Source organism: Parasteatoda tepidariorum, chromosome 7, assembly GCF_982258835.1.
Source record: "Parasteatoda tepidariorum strain Cologne lab strain chromosome 7, Ptep-v5.0, whole genome shotgun sequence".
Lineage (NCBI taxonomy): Eukaryota > Metazoa > Arthropoda > Arachnida > Araneae > Theridiidae > Parasteatoda > Parasteatoda tepidariorum.
In genome coordinates, this window is record NC_141761.1 from 111,530,659 (window position 1) to 111,558,395 (window position 27,737).

The following is a 27,737-nucleotide window of genomic DNA, read 5'->3' on the forward strand; positions in this document are numbered from 1 at the left end:
CTCAACAACAAATGTTTCTTGTGACCTTATAACATGTCTCTAGATAAAAAAAGTATGGATGCAATATAAACTTTCTTTTGGAGATGGATAGTGTAATATGTTTGACAGAAAAAAAACTGAAAGAAGAAAGAAACAATTTCAATTTCAGTTCGATATGCCGGGAGCTATTATTTAAAAATACTAATGGTATATAATTCTTTTTCTGCAGGTTGAAAGATGTAAATTCTAAAACACGGATTGATTCATTATTACTATTAAACAGAAAAACAAAACTGATAATATCTTGACTTACAACTTCCGGAGTTGATATCCGACAGCTTGACAGTATCGTTTCCTGACTGAATCCGAAAAGCGACCCCAATTATATGTGATCAATTCAAATGTAGATATTATATTAATTTCAATGAAATTAAAACTTTTATTTGAGAATCAAATTTTTTGGAAATATGGGAAGAAACGGGGAAATGTATTCTCATTCTTTTATTATACACTGGTGTATATAAGAAAAATTAAAAGAAATTGCAGTATCTAGAACTACTGGACCGATTTTAATGAAATTTGATATGTACAGTCCGCAAAAAAAAAAGATATCACCCTGAATAACTTTCGTTCTAATGATCGGATTTTCACGAACTAAGTGTCCATCTTAATGGTTCCTGGGGGCGACCTCGAATATGCTAATTAATTAGTGCTAACTATTAATTAAGTTATGAAATCAGACACAAAAACGTACTTTCTCCGAATAAACATATATTTTTTTTTACATATTTGGATTTTTAACTTTCAAAATATAGGGGGTAGCCGCAATCTGGGAAATATGGTCCCCATAGTTTGGTCAGGAGAGCGATCCAAAGTTCGTACCCCTTAATGTTAATTTTACTTTTTACGTTTTTAGTCATATTTTTAAAACTAATAAAGCAATTCAAAGAAAATTTCACCCAGTCATAAAACTTATTTACCCAAAGATAATTTCATGAAAAAAATAATTTTTAATAATTGTTAATTATTTTTTATTATTTAATTAAATTGAGGATGAAAAATTTTTAAATTATAAGGTATGAATTTTTTTATACCATATTAATCTACATATTTTTCAATTGAAAAATCCAAAGTTTCAACTGTTTTTATTTATTAGAAGCTGAGAAAAATTAAAATTAATTATTTTAAAAAAAATAATTTGGCGACAATGAAGAAATAATTAAATGGGGCGATTAATATTAAACGTGCGAGGAACTTGACTTCGCGCGCGTAGCGTAAAATTTCATTCATATTTTTTTCGCTATTAATCGTTTGCTAATCTTTTCATTTTCATTTTTTTTAAGCTATAAAATACGATGTTTCCTTTTTAGTCGTCTAAAAATCTATTTGCAATTTAGTAAAGAAATTTGAATAAAACATTTCATTGAATAAAAAACATTTTATTCAGCGAATGTGGAGTTTTATAAAAGCATGCTTCTTATAGAATATGATTATACAACAGATTGTGCTTCTTTAATGTGATTATTTTTTTTCCCTCAATAACTGATACAATTTCAATAATATACATACGTATGAATAAATTTGGAATAAAATATTCATCTATTTCTTGAATATATATTTTATAAATATTAATAAAAATAACATTTTTAAGCATCTCTCACAACATCGCAAATTTCTCAACATCTTATAGGGTAAACTAACTAGTGAAGGAATACTTAATCTTAGCTTGCCTTTAAAAAAAATCATAAAAATTTCAAAATTTGTAATTTCAGCTAAATGATGGTGCCGACATATTTGTTATTAAATGCAAATTGTGTAAAAAAAAAATTAGATAACTTATTATATATTGTTTCAAGCTTTTGGTGGTTTAAATAATAAGTAGTAAGATAACCAAGTGAAGGAACAGTTCTTACATTGAATAAACAGTGAATGAACACTTAATTTTGAGAATGTTTGATGCTCGTTAGGAATCCTTAGGCCACACAGATGTCTGTCGCCCTGTAGATACCTGAATTGATGGATGTTAACACAGGCGGGCATTAGGAAAAAAAAATCTTTTAAGTTTTCGTGCCCCCATTTCAGTATCTTAAGGGCTTTACGAGCTCTGTTTAAAAAGAGAGTATTATATCAGATATGTATATTTAAGAAAACAAAAATAATCATAGTAGCAGTATTTGATGGTAAATGTAGCTTATCGTAATTGAAGAATATGCTGTGCGACATTTTATTATGAATTTGCGAACGTAAGATTCAGAATGTATCGAAACATGAGGATACTATTTGCTAATCGTCTTTATCCAAAGAAAACCATGTAACGTATGTATCTAGCATAATGAAGCGATTTTTTAAACAATGAATACTACAATATGCAACATATTATTTCAATATCTTATTCTTAAACATAACATATTTCAATGTTTTTAAAATGCCACTAAACATTCAGCAATTCCTTGAGTTATAGAAAAAAGAAATATCGTAAATTATAGAAAACCTTGTGAATGTGCATTAGAATTACTATACAATCTACATTTTATTTTTCAAGCACTTTTTTTTTTCAAACTTTAATGCCTTATGTTAATTTGATTTTAGTATGAAATCCTCGAATAAACATAGCAAAAATAACAATATCTAAATAATAGCAAATAAAAAGTTCATGTATTTAAATTTTAAAAACTTAGAAAATCATAAATAATTTGTAAATCGATTCGAATTTTCTTTTCAAAGAAGATTAAAATAATTTTTTTTTTTTGCTTTTTGAACATAAATCAACTTAAAAATTGTCTACTGCCTAGAAACTTCGAAATGTTTTCTATTAACTATTAATTAAATCTCGCTGAGCAATCACAAAACATTATTTCAATTTTTTTACAATCAGAGATTGGTTGCGTAGCAACCTAGTAAAATTAAGCACTCCTCTTTTGAATTAGTCAATGGGTTATCTTAAAATATTTATTTGCGCAGGCGACTTTTTTTGGCGGTTTTCTGGACTATCGCCAAATATATAAACCTTTATTGCGGCCCAATTTACTACCCAATTTTTTTAAAATTTTGTCTACCCCCCCTAATTCAAGTGTCTAGATTCCAAATATGTAAAAAAAATTATATGTTTATTCAGAGAAAGTACGTTTTTGTGTCTGATTTCGTAACTTAATTAATAGTTAGCACTAATTAATTAGCCTATTTGAGGTGACCCCCAGGAACCATTAAGATTGACACTTAGTTCGTGAAAATCCGATCATTAGAACGAAAGTTATTCAGGGTGATATCTTTTTTTTTGCGGACTGTACATACATTTCTGCAATACAAAACAAATAAACATGTAACAATCGTAATACACACGCAAGATCGTGCGTAACACTCGTTGGAGTCGGGAGGTATGAAATTGCAACAGGACAATTCAAGCCAATTGCCACAGAAAATGATAAACTGCCTTATTTCAAGTATGAAATCACGCTGCAAAGGCTGTATATCTGTAAGAGGAGACCACACACCCCTCTTAACTCAATTTTTTTTGTTTAATCTGCAACCGCCGTCTTATATCTTCCGACTCCTACAAGTGTATGAATGGTTGTATTGTACCAATGTATGTGCTCGTCAAATTTCATCAAAAACGGTCCACTAGTTCCAGAGATAATCGAAGTCTAAAAATTCTCGTCACTTCTTACACCGGTGTCTATATTTATTTTTTTTAATTTTATCACATTTAACCATTATTTCTAAGACTAAGCAACTATAAAATTGAATTAAAATCTTATAAATGCGTTTCATGATGGAATCCTTGCATTAATTTTCTGTGCAAATTCATTTGCACACTTAGTGATAATCAATTATTTACTATTAAAATATAATTTGTGGAGGTATTATTCCAGTTTTATAAAGCAAGTATTGGTAGAGAAGACAATTCTGGTTCATTTGCGTCTTAGTGATGACTGCATATGTTATTTTAAATAAAAACTTGATTTATTATAGAATATTTTTAAAGTTAAACTAATAGGGTCAGATCAGAATAAAAATAAGTAGTCATCAGAAGAGATACATTTTTATATGACAATTTTACCTAGCAGCAATTTTACCACGGCCCCAGTTGGGTTCAAAATTGGCTCGACATGGGTCCTATAAGAACATGCAATGAGGGATCAGTATTGGGATGCCTAGATTTTTGGTCCTAGTATGCCGATATAGGATAATATTGGTCCTAGAATGGCATATATGTTATACATTGGCCAATATCGAATCTACATTGGCTAAATAATGGATACAAAATATCGGAATATCGGGTGAATCGAAAAATTCTATATAGGGCCAATATCAGAAAAATATAGGCCCTTTGAAAACCTCACAAAGACAAGATTCGTGAATATTGGCAAAATTAGGACCAAGTTATTTTGCTGCTAGGGTATGAACTGTTGGACTGCACCGACCCACGGAGATCTAAAAACCCTCCAATTCTGAAGGCAAAAATTTCAAATTACAAATGAATGAACAGTTATTGATGGACACTTACAGCTTAGAAAAGGATCCAAAGTCGTCGAGTTATCGATAGATGATATATGCAAAAGCAAAGCCAACCCCGTATTATTAATATGATATTAAATTTTAAATAACCTGGCTAGAATTCAGTCGCCAAAAAGACTGTTAGAATTTAATATAACACTGTATCTCAACGATTTTTGTAGTTAGAGAAATAAAGCACCTTAAACAAAACAGAGTTAAAATAGATTGATAGATTATACACTTGTATTGAATTAAAATGTTAGCCGTTACATACATTGTTTGGAAGAGAACGAAATACACTGGTGTAAGAAAAATTTGCAGACTGGGTCGATTATCTCTAGAACTACTGGACCGATTTTAATGAAATGTGATGTGTACAATACATTGATACAATACAAATAACCATTCAACAATTGTAATACACACTCATGATCGTGCGTAACACCCTTTCGAGTCGGAAGGTATGAAACGGCAGTTGCAGAATAAACAAAAGAAAAGGGTTAAAAAAAAGGGTCACCTCTTACAGCAGGCCTTGCAGTGTGATTTCATAATTGAAATAAGGCAGTTTATCATTTCCTGAGGTGATTGACCTGAATTGTCCTGTTTCAATTTCATACTTTCCGACTCCAACGAGTGCTACGCACAATCATGCGTGTGCATAACAATTATTGAATGGTTATTTGTTTTGTTATTGTATCAATGTATGTAACTACGTATCAAATTTCATTAAAATCGGTCCAGTAGATCTAGAGATAATCGACTAAGTCTGCAAATTCTCTCAAGTTCTTACATCAGTGTATTTATATTCGCTTTTTATGAAATGTAATAAAATATAATAATTGCTGTCATTTAATTATATTTGGATTAAGAATGATTGAAAAAAAAAATTAAATTTATTAAATTAAAGAAGTTTTATAGGCTAGGAAATATGCAATGTCTATAATGGCGTCTCAGATTTTTTTTCTATTTTTTTTAAAAAAATTAAAAAACAAAATTACAGTTTTCTTATGATGCAGATTTATAAAAAAAAATGCTGGGAGAAAATCCTACATATTGAGAACACCAAAAAAAGTACAAAAATATGAAGTGTTTGCGGAAACATAGTTACGAATTTTCTTTTTATTTTAAGAATATTATTCGAACTTTTTTTTGAGTAGAGACCTATCATCGCGTTTTTAATTGAAAGTTTAAAAAGAAGGTACTTTTTTTTTTAGTTTTAATCAATGCTTTAGAATTAATTATAAGCTCTACACCTTTTCAGATAATCTTTATTAAAATCTTCGCTTATAAAAACTAACAATTTTTGATTTTAGTGTTTTGTTTCTTTCTTTTAATTAAGTATTAAAATCTGTTCCAAACTAAAACCTAACATTTCGTGAATATTCTTTTATCTGGGCAATTATAAAAAAGAGATAAAAAAAACTTTTGTATTTTTAAAGTTCACTCATATTTTTTAAAATTTGTTTTAAAATTTCAGTGATTAATAATAAAAATTACTTAGAATTTCATTTTTTTAAATTTAATTTTTAATGTAAAATTAATTAAGTTTTGTTGACTGACTTCGAACTATACTTATAATTTTAGTTCTTATAACTAAAATCGTTGAAAAAATTATTTGAGAATCGGTTTTTTAACAAACTATTCATTTCCTTTTTTTAAATAAACTATTCATTTTAATTTTTAAAACATTATTCATTTCATTAGTTAAACAGACTATTGAAATTAAAAAAAAAATATTAAATTTTTCTTAGTAAATTTAAAAAAATTTCCTTTTAAACGCATTTTAGTTTTTTTTATAAAATAAATATGCACAATGAAATGAAAATTAATAATTTTTTCTATTTTCAATAATAATAAAAAGAACAGTTTTTACATCCCTCTTAACAGTTTCTAAACCATGAAATACGGAATACGGCAAACGCAGCTAGCATTGCTAAATGTCCTTACTATAGTATAAAATTAGTTTTCAACTTTTCGAATAATTAATTTTTCAGTCTTACATGTAGTCTTTCTCTAATTGTTTTAAAACAAATTGTTCAAGAAACTTATTAAAAAAACTATTTTGTGTGATTTTTGCATATATTATTAAACATTATTTATACACTGACAGACTTTAGTGCACGTCGGCTAGCATGTCGGCTAGCATGTAAGGATAAAAAATTTCATGCCCGATTTAGAATTTTGCCTTCCCCTGACAAATTTTGTAAATGATATGTATACACAGTCGGATTTCTATTTAACGAATTACCATTTTGTGAATTTCTCTATTTTGCGAACAAAGAACATTTTGGAAATTTTTTCATAAAATAACATCGAAATAGCCAAGTGAATTTTCTATTGAACAAACTTTTCTTTTGAGATCCATTTTACCTATTTCCCAAAATATTTCAAACTTGTTAACATATTTTATGGGGGAAATGACCTTGAATTGATTTTTGGAGAAACTTAACTTTTAGAGAGAACAGTAAAATCCCTTTCCCGTTTTGTTCGCGTTTCAAACAAAAAAATTCAGACAAAATTAACGGATTTTATGAGTAGCAATTAAACTTTAAAACGCATGTAGTAATGTATGTTTAAAGTTATTTTTATAATAAATGTAGCTATATTTTTATGCATTAATTAAAATTTTTTAGGTGAAAATGTATGTAGCATGACAGTGTAACACTGAATGATGTTTTGCTCCATTCTTGTTTTCCATGCAGATTTCTTTTATGGTTAAGATTTGAAAAATAATAAATAGTAGATACTAGTTTACAAGATAAAGGTGCATCCATTGCTATTTTAATGATGTCTAGTTTTTTATGAATTTAAAACCTGTTTTGTGTTGTTTAAGTATTTCAAAAGGTGATTTTCTATTTGACGAATTTTCCATATAATGAACTTATTATCGGGATTGAGCGACTTCGTTCAATAGAGGTTCGACTGTATTTATTTAGATTAATCTGATTTATATTTAGCATGTGTCAGTATTTTTAAAAATGATTTTCTTATATCTTATATTAATACTAACTTATATAGTATAAAATTCGTTTTAAAAATACTGAAAACAACTTATATATAAAGCATACATCGAAAATTTTATGATTAAAAATAGATCAAATTTATTGTCGGCAGTACTACAAATATCAAGAAAATATTTGCTATTCCGTTCACCCAATAAAAGAAACAAATTTAAAATAGTTCTTTCAAACATCTTATAAATTCTATTCATATTTACAAAGAAATGCTAAAATGTAGCTAGTCTTAAAATAAAAATGCATTAGTTTTTCCATTCATTTTTTTTTCTAATTTTTTAGATATCTTGTTTTGCAATTCACAGTTAATGAATACTAAAAGGGAAACCTGTTTTAAAACATGTTTTATTCATGAAGGAAAATTTGCACGTTAGCGAAAAAGTCTTGTTTAAAATTTAAATGCATTTTGTTTAATATATAAACCTAAAGAATAAGGCTTAGAAATAAAACACACGCTACTTAAACTTTTCTTGTTGATTTTGTTCCATTTTAATTACTCGATTATTTAAAATTCTTGCTCGGTATTATGTATTCATATTTTTGACACTTAAACGCTATTTTTACTATAGAAGCATAAGAGAAAAACTATTTTTACAATTTCTTTTCAGTTGAAAATATAAAACAGAATTTTTTTTTCTGAAAAAATGGATGAAATCACCTAAAAAAGTTAATCACCTAACTCTTTCATCAGAGATGAAAGAGACAAGATATTTAGAATAAAAATTATTTAGTATGAGAATTTAAAAACTCTTTTTTTTTAATTGATATGAGGTTTTTAAACAAATGTTAAAATTATTTTTGCGATTTTTTTAAAATTATTCGATTATTTAATGGCTTTATTTTTAGAGTTTAGGATTTTTATGATTTTACTAAATATTTATAACTTCTTTTGTCTCTTATAAAGTGGGTAACATCGCTTTTAAAACGATTTAGTTTCGGTAGTTGAACTGTAATTATAATTTGTGTGTATGAATAATGTAATGATTAAGTTTAGTGTGTGTAATTATTTTTTTTTCCGAATCGTTTTCATTCTTTTATTTTACGAAATTTTATCTTTTTCTAAAGTGTCACCAAGTTTGCAGGGAGAATTAGGCATTAATAATTTCTTTTTGACTTAGATAGTTGGCAACACACCTTAGGTTGTAGGATTTGCCCGCGGCGTTTGTTACTGTTCATATTTCTTTCATTCTGTATAACTGTTTTTTTTTAATGCGTAACTATTAAATATTTTTATTTCTTGTGATTACGATCACTAAAGATTTTGTAAAAGGAGCATGATTTAAATATTTTAAAATTGCAGGAAAAAATTTGAAACACGATTGAAAATACGTAAAAAAAATCTCCCCCATGTTGCAAATACACAGAAAATATCTTCAATCTTTATCTATCAGTGCATAATGATACCTCCTACCATAGATAAACACTTTTAGTAGCACATTAAGTAACACCATAATTAACACATAAGTGCATAGATACAAAAAAAAAAAATACATACAAAACTAGCGCATAACTACAAGGTCTACCAAAAAAATTTTGTCGCAAGTATTCGTATTAAAAAGCTCTTCGCACTCCAAGTGTTTCAAAATGCTATTTAAACTAATTTAATCACTAAATCATTTAAAATACATAATACAATGCTTTGATATAATCTTAAAATAATTGGTTACTGATTGCTAATAAATGAAAATTTGAAATTTCAGAGATTTTAAACCTGCCAAAAAAGACATCGAAATATTAATTATTGTGATTATTTTCAAAAAAAAAAAATGAATTTCGATTTCATTATCTTAAATTAAATTGCAATTTTCATTATCTTAAATTAAAGTTTTGTAACTAATGTTAATTTGTTTGGGGAACATTAAAAATAATTCTGATCATATTACGTCACAAAATAATTATGTCAAATGGAAGTCAACTCGGTTTACTGGATACAGCTGGCAACTTTCAACTGTGTGCCGGTATTATTTACTTGGAAAACGCATGAAATTTAAGTTACTGCCAACTGAACATTTTAATCGAATTCGACTGCTTAAGTTTATTTTATTGCTTAAGTTTATTTAATTTTAAATATTTAATTTTCAGAAAGAGAAGAAATTGCATGCGACGGTGAGAAACCACTGATCAATCCGGTCTCTGGCAAAGACTACCATTGTGGCGAAGGTCCGGATTCCAAAAAATGTCCACCCAGTAGCTATTGCCACAAAACAACTGAATTCGCTAAATGTTGTCGAGAAGGTATGGGTTTAAATTTCACGTAGTAAATAAATTCATGTATTTTATTTCATTTGCTGGAGCAAAACTAATTTTCATTATTAATAATTAATCACCCAATTTCATTAAGTTAATTCAAAATTAAATTGCTATTGATTCTAGTTGCAATTGAAAAGAGCTGTGCTGATTCAATCCACGGTTGCTGCCCTGATGGAAAAACAAAAGCACAAGGTCCTGAGCAAGCTGGATGCCCTAGTAAGTACTATTCACCATACATATGCATATATATAGTCACGCCAACATCTGATTCATTTTAAATAACTTGGTACTCGAAGAGCTGCATGTTTTAGGGGTATTTAAAGTGAAAGAACTCATGGATCTGATCTGATTTATATTCTGGAAATACGTACCTCTCAGAATCTACGTGGATACGTACCATCACCATATGTTCATGCAATAAGTCATATCTATTGTGTTTACATAGAGGGTGTAGCAAAACTAATGGTTGAAACTTGACGGTAAATGTGGGAGATAAAATGCCGACGATGTCAACCTTCATCTCTTTAAAGGTACCTCAAGATAGAATCCAGTTAACATATGTAACAATCCCTGGCCAAATTATTAGACACACTCTAAGATTCTATGTAAAATCTTAATTATCAGGTGATACTATACAGCTTTATTGTTTTTACGCAACTGAAACCGGTTTGCACTTGTTTACGTTCGTGTATCGTTTGGTTCAATTAGACGATATATAATGTAAAGTCGACGATTGAATAAATCAGACAATATAATTATATAAATATAGAATATTTGTTCTATCAGGCATTATATTAGTATTTTATAATAATTATACTAAATTATTAGACGCACTGTAGTGTTTTAATAATAACATGTTTTGCACGATTTTATGGGCAATACTTTTATATTTAAACATACATGTAATGAGTTTTTATTCAGGATATTTTTTATATGCTTCCTATTTGTATTTATTTTTAACGTATTGCATTACAATGTTAACCCATTGATACACGAACGTAAACAAGTTTCAAACCGGTTTCAGTCATATAAAAACAATAAAACTGTATAGTATCACCAGAAAATTAAGATTTTACCAGAGTTGGCCGTTGATTACAGTAATCGATTACAACTGTAATTGATAACAGATAATTACAGCTATGTAATCAATTACTTGTAATCACGATTACAAGTAATCAATTACTTGTAATCGTGATTACAACTTTCAAAAAATTTTGATTACAGCTGTAATCATGATTACAATTTTGATTACAGTAATCAATTACTTGTAATCACGATTACAAGTAATCAATTACTTGTAATCGTGATTACAACTTGCAAAAAATTTTGATTACAGCTGTAATCATGATTACAATTTTGATTACAGTAATCAATTACTTGTAATCATGATTGTAGTGTTTTAATAATAACATGTTTTGCACGATTTTATGGGCAATACTTTTATATTTAAACATACATGTAATGAGTTTTTATTCAGGATATTTTTTATATGCTTCCTATTTGTATTTATTTTTAACGTATTGCATTACAATGTTAACCCATTGATACACGAACGTAAACAAGTTTCAAACCGGTTTCAGTCATATAAAAACAATAAAACTGTATAGTATCACCAGAAAATTAAGATTTTACCAGAGTTGGCCGTTGATTACAGTAATCGATTACAACTGTAATTGATAACAGATAATTACAGCTATGTAATCAATTACTTGTAATCACGATTACAAGTAATCAATTACTTGTAATCGTGATTACAACTTTCAAAAAATTTTGATTACAGCTGTAATCATGATTACAATTTTGATTACAGTAATCAATTACTTGTAATCACGATTACAAGTAATCAATTACTTGTAATCGTGATTACAACTTGCAAAAAATTTTGATTACAGCTGTAATCATGATTACAATTTTGATTACAGTAATCAATTACTTGTAATCATGATTACAAGTAATTGCGATTACAAGTAATCACAACAAAAACGATTACAAGTAATTATGATTACAAGTAATCAAAATATATGATTACATGTAATCATGATTACATGTAATTTGATTACATGTAATTTGATTACATGTAATTGTGATTACTTGTAATCAAACTATACGATTACAAGTTATTACGATTGTATACTATAGTCAAGTTTTTTATGTAAGTATTCATGTGTTTACATATTTTTATGTACATAGAATGTACGCACGCATGAACGTACAATTTGCGATTCCTATACATACAATGTATGCACAAACGTTGTTTGTACGTACAATATTCATAATTATATTGTAATATACTTAATGCAATGCGCATATGCTTAGTACATATAATTATGCATTTATGATACATGTACGCATGTATGTTAGTTTGTACAAAAAGGCAATGTTTTGTATCTTTGAAAAAATAGACAATGTATGTATGAACGTATATGAAAATAATGTTTATGCGTTTGCATGCTTTTATGTACTTAAGTGCATATATTGTATAAATTTACGATAATAGCACGTATATGCAATGTACGTTTGTATACAAAATTGTACGTATTTGCGAACAATATGTAAGAATGTTATTTAAAGGTACAATATATGCACATAGTTGCGTAAATAAAATGCGTACATGTATACATGCATATTTATATGTACATCGATATATGTTTACGCAAAGTATGTACTTATGTACAACTTACGTATGTACTTGTATAACTACATACTTTGTTAATACTTATGCGCATGTAATGCATGGATGTACAAAAAAATTGTTATATGCACAATGTATTCATGTGCATACAACGTATACATGTACATAATTACAAGTAATGTACAAATACATGCGTACATTTAAATATATGTAATTACAATATACACATACATTGTGCATACATTAAAAAAATTTAGATGAGTAAAGTTATTAAAATTTGTTTTAAAATTTATTCTAAGGCATATGAAACTCGACATCATATTTTTTAGAAAGCAAACGATAATTTTATTTGGAATTTCTAAATATTAATTCCACACATAAAATTGACCGTTTTTCTTACCATTTAAAAAATTTCTATGAATCATGCATTATGTTATAAAAAAAATAAATCTATAATGTCAAACATTTCATGAAAATACCTGAAAATAATTTTTTATTCACAGAATTTCAAAATGATATAGAACAATTAAAGCTGAAAACTAAATTTAAATATCGTTTGATTTTGTCATTTAACTTGCTTGAGTCATTAAAAGTTAACTTACATGCATTTTATTTATTGCATTGTACACATATTTAGACATAAATGTAATGTACATATGTATACGTGTAATGTATGTACGCATGTACAATGTATGTACATACATTCATGTATTGTACGTGCATATATAGTACATATGGATATGCATACATGGAACATACTTGTATTGTACATGTGTGGATACATTCATTGGACATATATACATTGCACCATATGCATAGATAGGGATAGCATGCATGTACACATGTAAAATTTGTACGAAAGAATTATGCCCAATATATTTATGCACATATGTACTGTATATGTACATTATATGAACATTATATGTTTATTTCATCATATGTACATTATATGAATATACATCTGTACGCTATATGTATATACATCTGTACAATATATGCATCTCAAATGTGCGTATGTACGTACGTTATGCATGTCGAATGCATGTATGAATATATGTGAAATATAAATACGCCCAATGTACGTACAATCGTACACAAATGTATTATGCATATTTGGATACTTACATTGAGGATGAACATATTATGTACATGTACATAAATACACTGGACATGCATATCATGTACATGTATACATACATATATTGTACTGTTCATAAATAAATTGCACATACATGCATGGGACATACATTGTACAGACAATGTTTGTATGTTCGTGCAAACACAAGTACTTGTATATACATGCGTACACGAACATAGATATACATTTTACATACACAAATATTTGCATAAAATGCATATATTCATTGTGTATAAATGTACATGTCTACATTGTTTGCACATACATACGTAATTATTATCTATATACATACGTACATATATTTTATACCTACAATATAAGTGTATGTACATGTGTGTGAAACTAAAATGTCTGAACATATGCACTAGATAAAATCATATGTACATACATTTTAGTTACATTTATTCGTACGTATACAAATACGTACAAAATGCAGTACATGTTAATACGTGCAAAATGTATCATTATAAAATACATTCTACTTTCTACTGTAAAATATAATCATTTATAAGAATACAATAGTCTTGTAATCGTGTAATTAGATTACATGTAATCATAATTACATGTAATCAAATTACATGTAATCAAATTACATGTAATCATATATTTTGATTACTTGTAATCATAATTACTTGTAATCGTTTTTGTTGTGATTACTTGTAATCGCAATTACTTGTAATCATGATTACAAGTAATTGATTACTGTAATCAAAATTGTAATCATGATTACAGCTGTAATCAAAATTTTTTGAAAATTGTAATCATGATTACAAGTAATTGATTACTGTAATCGACTATGTAATCATGATTACAGCTGTAATCAAACTTTGTAATCACGATTACAAGTAATTGATTACTGTAATCAATATTGTAATCATGATTACAGCTGTAATCAAAATTTTTGAAAATTGTAATCATGATTACAAGTAATTGATTACTGTAATCAAAAAATGTAATCGATTACATTTTTGGCCAACTCTGGATTTTACATAGAATCTCATAGCGCATCTAATAATTTCGCCAGGGACTGTATATACTAGTGAAATCATTTTTATAATTGTTGTGGTAGTTACATCACAATACAACCCCACCAGAAGTTTATCAGGGATAAAATTAGCTGACCGGGTACCACTAATTGCTGTATATCTGAAAAACCGGGAGAGCTGTCTTCAGGTCACCGGTATGTGTTAAGTTCACGTATGTGTGCGTGGTCACTATTAGCTGTGTTGCTATTAGCAGTCGAGTGTGTTAGGATCCCGTTGTGTGTAAATGAGACTGAGAAGCAACAGCGTGAAGAGGACAATGACGCAGTCACAAATGGCAAGTCACCTGTACCAAGTAGACCATCCATCGAAGTAGGCGTGATCATACTGCTTCCAAATGTCACCAATGGGGGGTGGGATAGAATGCCGACGATGACAACCTTCATCTTTCTAAAGATACCTTTAGATGGTATCTAGTTAACATGCGTTAAATACTAGTGAAAGGATGTTTAATAATTGTAGTGATAGTTACGCCACTGTAACTATAACAAAACTTCCCAACTTTTTTCAAGTGGGGCGTCAGAAATCAAAGGGCGAATTTAACTCCTTTTACACAAATAATGAATGCCAAATTGAAAACTATTGAAAAAATGCCTTTGTATTTGACCACCAGCAACACAGACTACACATGGAGTGAATCACGCTCATTCCTAGCATTTTACTAACTTCAGCGTCTGCGATGGGTAAGTCGTACTTAAATTTGATGGACGTTTCGTGCACAGTGGTCTTTAGATATCATCAAAAAAAAATATGTTAAGACTGCTTTGGAAGGCCAAGATACGGGCCCCCACCACCAATCAAACTGCTCGGAAAGGTAACAGAAGGAAGGATTCAGCAAGCAAGCACTCTCTCAAGCTTTGCCCTTTGTTTACTGGTAAAAAATAAATCCGGTAAATTTTACGTATGGTATGATAATGACATTTCAAGTAAAAAAACACGATTCTGGTGGTAAAAACCCAAATATAAGGTATTTAAACCATTCATTTGATAATTTTTCTGTGCATACTATACGATTTACCTGAAATTTTGGTTTTCAAAATTATAATTCTTATTATCATACATTTAGTAAATAATACCAAACTGAAAAGTAAATTTTACCAAATAAAAGGTATTTATGTCTTGTTCTGAGGTTTCACACCAAAATGACAACACTTTATCACTTTCACCAAATTTTATCGCATATTACAAAACCATATTTTATTGTTAGTATAACGTACATTGTATATACGTGCTATTATCGTACATTTATACAATTAATGTACTTACGTACATAAATGCATGTATACGTATTTACATTATTTTAACATACGTTCATACACATGCTGTCTGTGTTTACGAACATACAAAACATTGCATTTGCATACAAACTCATACATGCGTACATGTATCATAAATGCACGCATTTAAAAATTATGAGTGCTAAGCATATGCGTATTGCATGTATTATGCATATTACAATGTAATTATGTACATTGTAAGTATAAACAACGTTTGTACAAACATTGTACATGTATATATAGGAATCAAAAATTGTATGTACATGCATGCGTACATTCTACGTACATAAAAATATGCAACCCCATACATATTTACATAACGTATTTACTTATAGTATGCAATCGTAATTACTTTTAATCGTATAGTTGGATTACACGCAATCAAAATTACTTGTAATCACGATTACATGTAATCATGATTACCTGTAATCATATATTTTGATTACTTGTAATCATAATTACCCGCAATCGTTTTTATTGTGATTACTTGTAATCGCAATTACTTGGAATTATGATTGCAGTTGTAATCATACTTTTGGTAAATTCTAATCACGATTACAAGGAATTGATTACTGCAATCGACTATTGTAATCATGATTACAGCTGTAATCAAAATTTTTAAAAATTGTAATCACTATTACAAGGAATTGACTACTGTTATCGAAAAATATAATCGATTACATTTTTGCCCAACTCTGGAAAGTTGTTTCAGAATGTTCTATTATTTGCTTGTGTATTGTATGACCATTGTATATGTAACATTCAGTATAACCATATAATAACTATTTTTCTCCTACCTTTTAAAAATTTTCCTACTTTTTAAATTTAACCGAATTGCAAACCTATTGCAAATGTTGAGGTAATTAGTAAACGCAAGTTACCTCAATGTATAATTCATGAATTTTAAGAATAATGTTTTCTCAAACAGGTAATCTTTAAAATGCATGTCTTTCCAGGTCAATGTAATTGCAATAGGTTAGGGTCATTTAGCCTTACCTGTGATCCTGCAACAGGTCAGTGTCCTTGCAAACCAGGAGTCGGAGGTCTCCGTTGCGACAGATGTGAACCAGGATTTTGGGGACTGCACAAAATATCCGATGGAAGCAGTGGTTGCTCACGTAAGCAAACTAAATTTATACAACTGATTCTAGAGAGTCATGTTGGCTCAGGGGATAAAGCACTCGCCTCCCAATGAGGTGACGTGGGTTCAATCCCAGCGATAGTGGGTCGATTTGAATTCCGCACCCGATGGCATCGACCACAGTGCTAACGTAAGATGTCCTCAGTGATAGACGGATCGTGTGTTAGAGTCCCCTTGCCATCAGGCTAATCGTGGAAGGTTTTCGTGGTTTTCCTCTCCATGTGACGCAAATGCGGGTTTGTTCTATCAAAAAGTCTTCCACAAAGGCAAATTTCATGATCCAGGAGTTCCCCTGTGTGCCAATTTTTATCAATAATATAGCCACCTCGATGGCTCAGGGGATAGAGCATTCGCCTTCCAATCATGATCCAGGAGTTCACCCGTGTGCCACTTTTTCTCAATAATATTGCCAATGCCAATTTTTATTAATAATATTGCCTAGAGAATTCCGCATCCGGCTTGCACCGACCATGATGGTAACGTAAAATATCCTCAGAGGTAGACGGATCATGGATAAGAGTACCCTTGCCATCAGGCTAACCGTGAATGGTTTTCATAGTTTTCCTCTCCATTAAATGCAAATGCGGGTCAGTTCCATCAAAAAGTTATCCACGGAGGCAAATTTCTCCTAATACTTGATCCACGAGTTCCCTTGTTATCTGGATTGGATTCAAAATTTCAAAGCTACGGAGTTGAACATTAGTAACAGTAAAGTCTAAATTGGGTCGGCTGTTCAACGACGGTTGTAAAATAAAATAAAAAATTTCTTCTAGAAACATAAAATTCAATTTTTTATTATTCGATGTGTTCGGTTCTTATAAAAAAAAAAAATTCGACATGTCTCGTTATAATTTTCAAATAATAATTCAACTTAGGATCTTTTTTGAGATTGAAGAATTTGTGAGTTTTAAAATAATAGCAATGATCTTCCTGTGGCATGGTTACTAAGAGTGAAACTCATAAATCTGGCTGAAAGTTAGAGATTAAAGATTTCATCCTAAATCCTGAGAAAAGATCTAAATTGCATATGTTACCGTGTAAGACCGAAATGAAGACTCTCACCGGTGAATGTCTACAATCGCATAGTCGCTTTGGTGAATGTCCGCAATATTTGTTATATCTGATTTGATGTTCTTGATATAATTATATTTATTCCATATTTTAATATCTGCTGAGGATAGATTTGGAGAAACAGCAGTGCTCGGCGTGCTGGTTAAATGTATACCGGCCAGTGGCACTGAATCTTAGAAAAACATTGATGTAGGGTATATCGGGCAAATGTATACCGGACAGTGCCCGTATACATTTCGCATGGACTACATCAAGCCCTAAGACGCTCGTACCATGAATTTGTGGAAAATTAGTCTTGGAAAATGGATTAAAAACTTGGGCAAAAATTTTATCCTAGGGATAAAATTAAACGAAATTTGTTACAAGCTGCAAGTATGCTTTAAGGCTGTTTTTAAAAGGATCTGTTATCAAATGAAATATCACTTTTTTCAAAATATTATACAATTTTATGGTTCAATATATTCCTATATACCTAATTGAGTATTTAGGAAGAAAAGTAAAAACTTATTGTTAAATAAAAAAGTATTGTTATTGATTTTTGAAAAGTATTGTTGTTTATTAAAAATCCTCGCATTGAACTTTAAAAAAATAAATGAATGTTTACCAACCATCCTTAAATTTGATAATAAACTCGGAGATTACAGTGTTTTAGAAACATTCACTTTATTTATTTCTTACATTAACTCGTAGGGTAATCGGTGTTTAAATGTTGCGTGATTTCCTCACTCGGAAAATTCCCCCCTTTTCCTAACTATGGCTTCGGAAAATCTTATTTTATTTCCACGTCAGCATATTCCAAATCCTTACTGAATGAGGTGAACCGGGTTCGAATCTCAGGGGTGGCTGGTAGTCACGAATTCCGCATCCGGGCTGCACCGACCACAGTGCTGACGTGAAATATCCTCAGTGGTAGACGGATCACGGGTTAGCGTAGCCTTGCCAACAGGCTACCCGTAAAAGGGTTCGTGATTTTACTCTCCATGCAATGCAAATGCAGGTTAGTTCTATCAAAAAGTCCTCCACGACGGCAAATTTCTTCCAGTACTTGATCCATGTGTTCCCTTGTCTTTTGGATTGGGTTCGAAATGACAAGGCTGAACGTTGGTAGTTGTAAACCCAAAAAATTGGGTCGGCTGTTCAACGACGGTTATAAAAATAAAATAAAAAAAATACTTGTTAAAATGTGCTGGTGGGGGAGGGTTAATGCAAGATTTAGAAAAGCTAAAGTAAGGTTAAGGGGTAATGTGCAGAGCGTGAGGAAATCGCATTACTTTCAGATGTTACAAAAAAATTGTTATTTCAGCTTGTGACTGTGATCTGTATGGTTCGGTACGAGATGACTGTGAACAGATGACTGGGAGATGCGTTTGCAAAAACGGAATTCAAGGAATGAAATGCAACATTTGTCCCATCGGAACAGTCTTGGGACCGGATGGATGTGTGGATGGTAAATACAAAATATTCTAGGTCATATTTAAGGTCAAATCAGGTATAACTGCCGCATTATGCCAAAAGAGGCTTACTAAGTATGTAGATTAAATTAAATAAATATAGTCATGTCAAGTCAAAATTCATGATGGTCCAACATCATTTGATGGATCCCCATCATCCAACATTTTCCATTATGCGTTCATGGTGCTTGATATGCCAACAAACTGTGATATTAATATGGTTAACCGTCAAGAGAAGTTTGATGCACCAGCTATCCATGATGGTCTATGATGGTTCCACCTATATATTTCCATGATGGTTTAATGGAAACTATGGTTGGTTCAGCAGGAATATACCATCAAAACAATTTATTTTTTCTTTATGGTTGCCCATCAGAAATCATTCCGAATTCCTACAATGGGGTCATGGTTACTTATGATGGTTACCATCAAAAATATAATGGTTCATGATGGAATTATTGATGGTTATCATCAAGATTATGTTGGTCCATCAATAGAAAATCATCAGAAATTTTGACTTGGGTACATATATATATATAGACAGACTGATTAGGATTGTAATAATCCAAATCTTTTCTGTCGCGGTTTTTTATTTAATTGGCACGTAAGACAATGTTTACAAAATTTTGTTATATCTGAAGTTATGTTGTTCCAATAATAAACAGGGGTTATTAAGTTAGTCATTTTCTGAACTCCTGGATGATTAAATTTATCATGAGCACTTTGCAGAAGTTTTAATCTTAACGAAAATGGAACAACTATTTTAGTAAAATTTTTCTTACGTACACACAAAACATTATTGATATCAACAAATTTACCTTGTAAGTTATCTTTCCTTTGCGCTTCTACAATTTCCTTTAAGTTTAGCAAATGTGAAACATGAACATTATTATTTTTACTATTACTTTGGACAATTGAATGTGTTGCATCTCTCGAAAGCCAATCTGCTTCAAAATTAGCAGAGCCTTTTGTGTATTTAATATCATATTCATACATACTTAATAATAATGACCATCTAAATAATCTACCTTTTAAATTTTTAACATTTCTTAGCCAAACTAAAGCAGGATTGTCAGTATGTATGGTGAATTTTTGGCCAAAGAGGGAATGATGGAATTTATTTAGAGAATCGACAATAGCAAGACATTCAAGTTCTGTAATTGCATAGTTTTTTTCATAGTCCCTTAATGAACGAGAATGAAAAGCTACAGGATGCAATACACCACATTCATCTGTCTGTTTTAGCACACATCCAATTCCAACTAACGATGCATCAACAAAAAGATGACATTCATGATTAGGGTTAAAAATTTTCAAAATTGGTTTACAAATAATAGCATTCTTTAAAATTTCAAAAGATTGTTGACATTTTTCTGACCACACCCATTTTACATCTTTCTTTAACAAGTTATTCAAAGTATGTCGAATACTTGCATAACTATCAATAAATTTATCGTAAACATTTATTGATCCGAGAAATCTTTGTAATGATTTTACATTTTTAGGGGGCAATAATTTTTTAATCACTTCAATATTATGGTTATCGGGTGATACAATTCCATTTTTAATTTCATATCCTAAAAATTCTATTTGTTTTTGCAAAAATGAACATTTTGAAAGTTTTAATTTTAAGTTTTCCTGTTTACAAATATCAAAAATCTTTTTAAGATGGGTTAAATGTTCATCATAAGAATTAGAAAATATAATGATATCATCAAAGTAGTTTGTAGCAAATTTAATTTTATGTTTATTTAAAATTCTACGAACTGTACGTTGAAAAATGCTCGGGGCATTCTTCCAGCCAAAAAGTAATCTTAAGTATTCAAATAGACCATTGTGAGTAGTGAATGCTAATTTCTCAGTGTCATCAGGATGAATACGAACATGATGATATCCCTGTGATAAATCTATTTTAGAATAATAACTACTATTAGACAATTTTTCTATTAAAGTTTGTATTAAAGGTAGAGGTTCGGAATCTGTTTTTGTAATTTGATTTAATTTCCTAAAATCTATACATAAACGACTCTTTTTATTTTCATCTTTTTTAAACACTAAAGTTACTGGGGCAGCATAAGGGGATGAACTTTCTTTTATAATGTTATTTTTTAACAATTCCTCTATTTGTAAATCAATTTCCTGTTGTTGTTTTGGGGATGTTTTGTACGGCCTTAGAGATATAGGTAAATCTGAGTTTAACCTGACTCTTTGCGGTTCCATTCTAATTTCTCCTACGTCATGTTTGTGTTTCGCAAAAATATCATCATAACTTTTTAAAATTTCTTTTAAGTCCACATTTTCTATCTCGCTTTCATTTTTTATTTTTTCGTCGATATTAACCTGATAATGTATGCATCCATTACCTAGATCTATCTTCGAATCATTTAAAATTATTGGACATTTTTTCTTTTTCCTATTTGTCCTTTTCCTTTTATTTTTGTTACCCTTTACATTATTTTTTTCAATGTTTACTTTTACTGAAACATCTTCAACTTTTCTTTTTTCAACATTTTTAACCTTAACATTTTGAGAATTTTGCTGTCTAATGTGCAAAGATAAATTGTCATTGTTAGAATTAGCAGAGGTGATCAATCTCTTACCAAATTGAGTAACAACTGGCTCGACACAATCAATAAACAAACAAAAATCTTTGCAAGTCTGCAACCCAAGTAACGCATATGGTAAATCAGTATCAATTACAAAAAACTTAACTGACTTAAGAATTTCGCCTAATTTAAGGGGAAACTCACAAATTTTGTTAAGAGTTAGTTGTCTTTTCGTTTGGGTAACCTTTAATTCCTCTCATTTTTTAATAGGAATATTCAATTTTAACACCAAATCTTTTGGTATTACATTCAATGTTGACCCGGTATCAACATTCAATAATATCTCTTTGTTTATTTTTTCATTTTCATTTTGTTTTGGACGTCCCTTTAGGTATTTATTTTTCACTTTACCTCCATTTAGGTATTCATTTTTAACTATATATCCATTTAGGTACTCATTTTTAACTATATATCCATTTAGGTACTCATTTTTAACTATATATCCGGATATTAGTAATTGCTATTGATTACTTGTCATATTTTGAACGTTCACATCAACCACATTATTAGGGTAGTTTACACACGTGGAGCCCATGTGAAATTGATTCAAAAGTCCTTTCTTTGAGCAATATTTACATTGATTCAATGGGTTCTCCTGTGTAGTATGATGTATTTTGGGTTTTGTCACATTCGGGGTTACATTTTTATTTTTAGGACAAGCCGGGGCTTTATGTCCTGGTGCATTACACTTAAAGCACTTAATGTCATATTTCGGGTTTTCTAACTTCTTAACATATGGTCCCTTAATAGCTTGAAATTTATTTTTATCTAAGTCACTTTTAATTTTTTCATAAAGTTTAGGTTTTTGTTTAAATTCAAAAAGATTACTGGCTCCATAAAGAACTGTTATATTATTTGTTTTATTATTGTTTGTTTACTGTTTTATTATTTGTTTGGTCTGGTATTCCTTGAATTATGTAAGTGATTAGAGCTAAGTCATCAATATCACTTTGAGTGACTATTTCTCTCATTTTAAGGAAATATTCTTGAAGAGTTTCATTAGACCTTTGTTTTCTTTTTTGCAACATTGCATGTACTTCTGCACTATTGCAACTAAGTCCAAGTTCTTCAAGCAAAAGATATTTTAATTTTTCATACGAATTTAACTGAGTTTCACTTCTAATTAAAGTTAATGCATTTTGTTTCATATATCTTTTTGCAAATAAAAATTTTTGCATATCAGACAATTTAAATAAATTAGCATAAGTTTCAAAATTTTCAAACCAAGAATTTATGTTATCATAGCGGTTTCCATTAAACATAGGGGTAACTGCTTCAATATCTGAAAAACTAACTACTAATTTTGTTTCATTTTCCTTATTTATATTATTACTAGAACTTTGACTATAGGATACCATATCTTCATCAACACTACCTTTTGTACATATAGAATTTAAACTAACTTGTGTAAATTGATTTACATAAGTTTTAGTTGGTAAATGTGGTTCAAAATCAGTTTGAGTTTGTTTACTTTTAAATTGAGTAGCTTCCTCCTCATCTTCGGAGGGGTTTTCAATTACTATAGAATTTTGTAAGTATTTAAAATCACATAAACAATTTAAAATATGCTTGGCAATTTCCTCCTTATTTCCTTCACTGGAAATGTTAAGAATGTCTGAAATTTTGACTACATCCGAAAAATTAAAAGTATCACAAATTTCTTTTAGTTTGTTTGCAAATTCATTATCGTTAGTTTCAAAAGAAAATTCTGAAAAATTTAGAATTTTGTTACGGTTTAATCTAGACAAATCATTTGGAAACAAAAGTTTAAATAATAATTTAATTTTGTGTGCCTTCGCTACTTTAATTGACGTTTGAACCACATCTATTTCTTTTAAAAACATTTTAAAAGCAGTATAAATGCACTATTCTATCATAAAAAATAAAAAAAACAATATAAACACAAGAATGCACTTCATATAATACTATGATTCATTCAAAGATTCGTAATAATAAAAAAAAATTCAGCTTATTAAAAAATGCAATAAAAATTATTCATTACCGAGGAGAAAAAAAAATATGCAGATGTTCACGGGATTCATTTTTGTCACACTTCGAAGAAGAAAATAAATCTTTTTCCTATGAAGGAATTTTCCATAGGAGCAAAAGCTCCTCTAATTTTTCTAATAAAAAACGCGCACATAATTGGTTTTCTTCTTCTATATTTTGTTTTCACAACATTTTCTTTATCCCTCGGTGCCGACTCACTGCACTTTTTTTTTCTTTTTCACAACATCATGATTAGGACTTTTCTAAAACACTAATCCGCATAAATCGCACACTTCCATTGTTTTTTGGGCACTAACAGGCACAAAACTTCATGAGGGCTCAGACAAAAGCGAACGGTCTGACTCCATGCATCAGCATTCCAGTAGCGATAAGGAACAGATTTTTGACGAAGGGATGAGGAATCCTTCAGAACGGCGTTAGGCGATTTCTTCCGGGTGTATAGGATGGGAAGCCTTTTCATTTTTTCCCCACAATCGAAAACTTTTTAATCTCAGAAGTCCAATTAAGTTTTTCTCTTCTATTCAAGGGGGTGAAAAAGGGAGTTCTAAGGCGACGAAGTAGCAGTCAGTTTAGGCCTAGCTTCCACCGCGAAGCCACATCCTTGGCGGCTGATAATAACGGTGTATCCACACCGTTATTGTTTTACTTAATTAGTAGTCAAATCAGCATGATTAAGGAGTCCAGTTTCAGCATAATATTTTATTTTACTAAACGATGGAGAAATAGCAGTTTAACCCCTCTCCAAAGCGGGAGAGGGGGAACACATATCCCGTCTAAGCTGACGGATTTTCTTTAAGCATGATAAACAAAAAAAAGCCACGCAAAAACACTCGGTCCTGCGTTTTATAGGATGATTACAAGTTGTAAAGCGGCCAGTCATTATTGCCTTTTTCTGTATTCTTACGCCTCATCAATTTATTTATTACTCATAGCAAATCGTTTAATCTTTTCTTATATGGAAGTGAAAGATCTTAAAATAACTTCTCTTTTGAAGTATAAATCTAATTATTATTCATTGGCATGTTTTTAGCCTTGAAGTCCCAAAATAGAATTTCTACCCTTATCCTTTACTAAAGATATTTTATGAAAAGGAATGAAGTTTTAATGCTTTTATTAATACAAAAGTATTTAATTTTTGTATTACATATATATATATATATATATATATATATATATATATATATATATATATATATATATATATATATATATATATATATATATATATATATATATATATATATATATATATATATATATATTCGAATTCGAAATTAAAAAAATGCTGAGTTTAATTGTTATGCTTAATTGAATGTCATTCATTTATTAAGCTTGATTGGATTTTACATGCATGATTATTCCACAGCTTCCATCGCAAAAGCAGTGACAGGGTCATGTGATGAGCTTGAATGTTCCCATGGAGCTGTTTGTAAGGAAAAGAACGGTCTTGTACAGTGTAATTGTGATTTCAAATGCACTAGTGATGATAAAGGTACTAAAGCTCCAGAAGATCTTACGGTGTGTGGCTCAGACGGTATTGCCTACGGATCTGAATGTCAACTACGACTGTTCAGTTGCCGTTACCAGAAGCCCATTGAAGTGATTGGAGAAGGACCTTGTACAAAATGTAAGTGTGATACTTAATAGTGGGATTATCTGCTATAGCAATTTCGGTACTTTTCCGTTAGCCTGCCGCAAATGTCGCCAAGTGTGAACCAAACGCGAGCCAAGCGAAGCGAATGACAATACAGTCAACGGGAAAAAAGTCGAAAACGTTCAACTATAAACAAATATTCTTTATAGTAAGCGAAACAAGTTCAACTATAAACAAATATTAATGAATTGTAAACGAAACAGTTTTTCCCAAAAGGAATGGGGTGGCGGCGGTCTTCCTGCTGTCGACCCAATTTTGGCTCCGTCTGCGGAGGGTTTGGCACTGCCGCTCTTCAGGTTTTGGATCAGTCGGGCATCCTTTGCTCTCGATCGCGACTATGGTGCTCCAATTCTTGTGTGACTCGGGGCCTTGCCCGGTGTCCGCATATTGCTTGGTCCTCGTGCCGAGCTGGATTTCAAGTCGACAACGGGGCATCTTACATTTGGCGTATGGGCCTGGGTCGCCGTAACTAAATTCCCTTACCCAAAAGGAATGCTTATAATAATTGGTGCTTTGTTTTGAAACGCGCTTCGTTTTGAATGAATTCAGATAATAGAGCACGTGGCCCCTAACTAATATTCCCCTTATGGTTGTAAGAAATTTGGCGAAAATCTACATTATTTGGTAATTTTTCGGAAAAGTGCCGTTATTTCATAACATTATTATAAGGAAAATTTATCAAAGTAATTTCGATTTTTACCTTTATCAAAGTAAGGTGTGGAATTGGTTTAGTGATTATTTCCATTCAGTTTTGTTGATATCCCGTATCTTTGCTTTCTATGACATCAACTTTTGTTCATCGCATTTTTAGTTTACCCTTATGGGATTGGTCTTTGATTTATTTTCTTATTATATTGGTTTATTTCGAAATCGTCATGTATAACAGGGGCCTCCGATTATAAACTGTTACCAAATCTTATATTAAGCATTAAATTTCAAAATTTTTTTGGCAAATTTATTATACTTTCACTAATTTAAACTCTGTTCTCTAGCAGTATTGACTTCACTATTGATTTTTCAGTTTCTTACAGTATATACTTATTGTACCTAAAAATATAGTTAGTTCTTATAGTTATATTTATACTTGTTATTGTTAAATTTATTTTAATTTATTTTACTTTACATTAATTTATTTTACTTAAATTTAAACCCGTTTTACTAAATTGAATTTGTATTTTATTCCCATATTTTGTGAGCGACTTTGTGTTTTCTTTTTCGAATTCGCTTTGATTCACGCCTGGTGAATCTAGAGAGTGAATGACTATTTTCGAGTGCTCAAAATATCTTGATTTCTCTACTTTAACAATTTTCAAAATTTGTGAAGCTACCAAGTTACAATGACCAAGTAAATTTATGTGTGTTAATTATTGTACTTATTCCACGCATTTATTGAGCTTTTAGTTTGTCAAACGCAATCTTACGATGCGGGAATGAAATTTATTTAATTTTCAGTATAAAGTGAAATTTATACGCATTATAATATTTACTATTAAAAACATGTGTATATGTTTTAAATAAGTGTTTATTAATTTTACTTTTCATAGTCATATTTTTGTATTTAAAATAGCTTTCTCAGTTTTAGTTGCTTGTATGTTACATGCATTTGCCATATCTATTGATTTATGCTTTTCTCCGTTGTAGAAGCTATTTTTTTAAACTTTTTTTCTTCCTTTTCACATTTACATCGATTAATACTCAATAAAAAAGCAACTATTGAAATCAAGTATTTTACAACAATAATTTTTATTGAATTATTCAAATTTATTTATTGATATGTTATTTCAATTTTAAAGAGCATTATTTAATACGCTTATAGCACATGTTTATTAAATTTTTATTTTCATAAACAAATTATTGATACTATAACAATACACAGTTAAATTTTAATTCCAACAGTTATTAATGTATAAATATAATGCTACTTATTACTAAAAAATATTTCAGAAAATTTTAAATTTTCCTTTAGAATAGTTAAAA

At 29.9% G+C, this 27,737-nt stretch overlaps 1 protein-coding gene across 1 annotated transcript in view; it reads left to right on the forward strand.

The window, feature by feature from the left end:
* LOC122271476 (agrin) overlaps positions 1-27,737 on the forward strand; it is a 405,090-nt gene that overhangs the window by 349,106 nt on the left and 28,247 nt on the right. Inside the window, exons 12-16 of the mRNA XM_087168482.1 lie at positions 9,570-9,722; positions 9,861-9,953; positions 16,784-16,945; positions 19,343-19,486; positions 25,473-25,733. Of these exons, the coding sequence (XP_087024608.1) occupies positions 9,570-9,722; positions 9,861-9,953; positions 16,784-16,945; positions 19,343-19,486; positions 25,473-25,733 (813 nt within the window). The remainder of the gene's footprint in view (positions 1-9,569; positions 9,723-9,860; positions 9,954-16,783; positions 16,946-19,342; positions 19,487-25,472; positions 25,734-27,737) is intronic.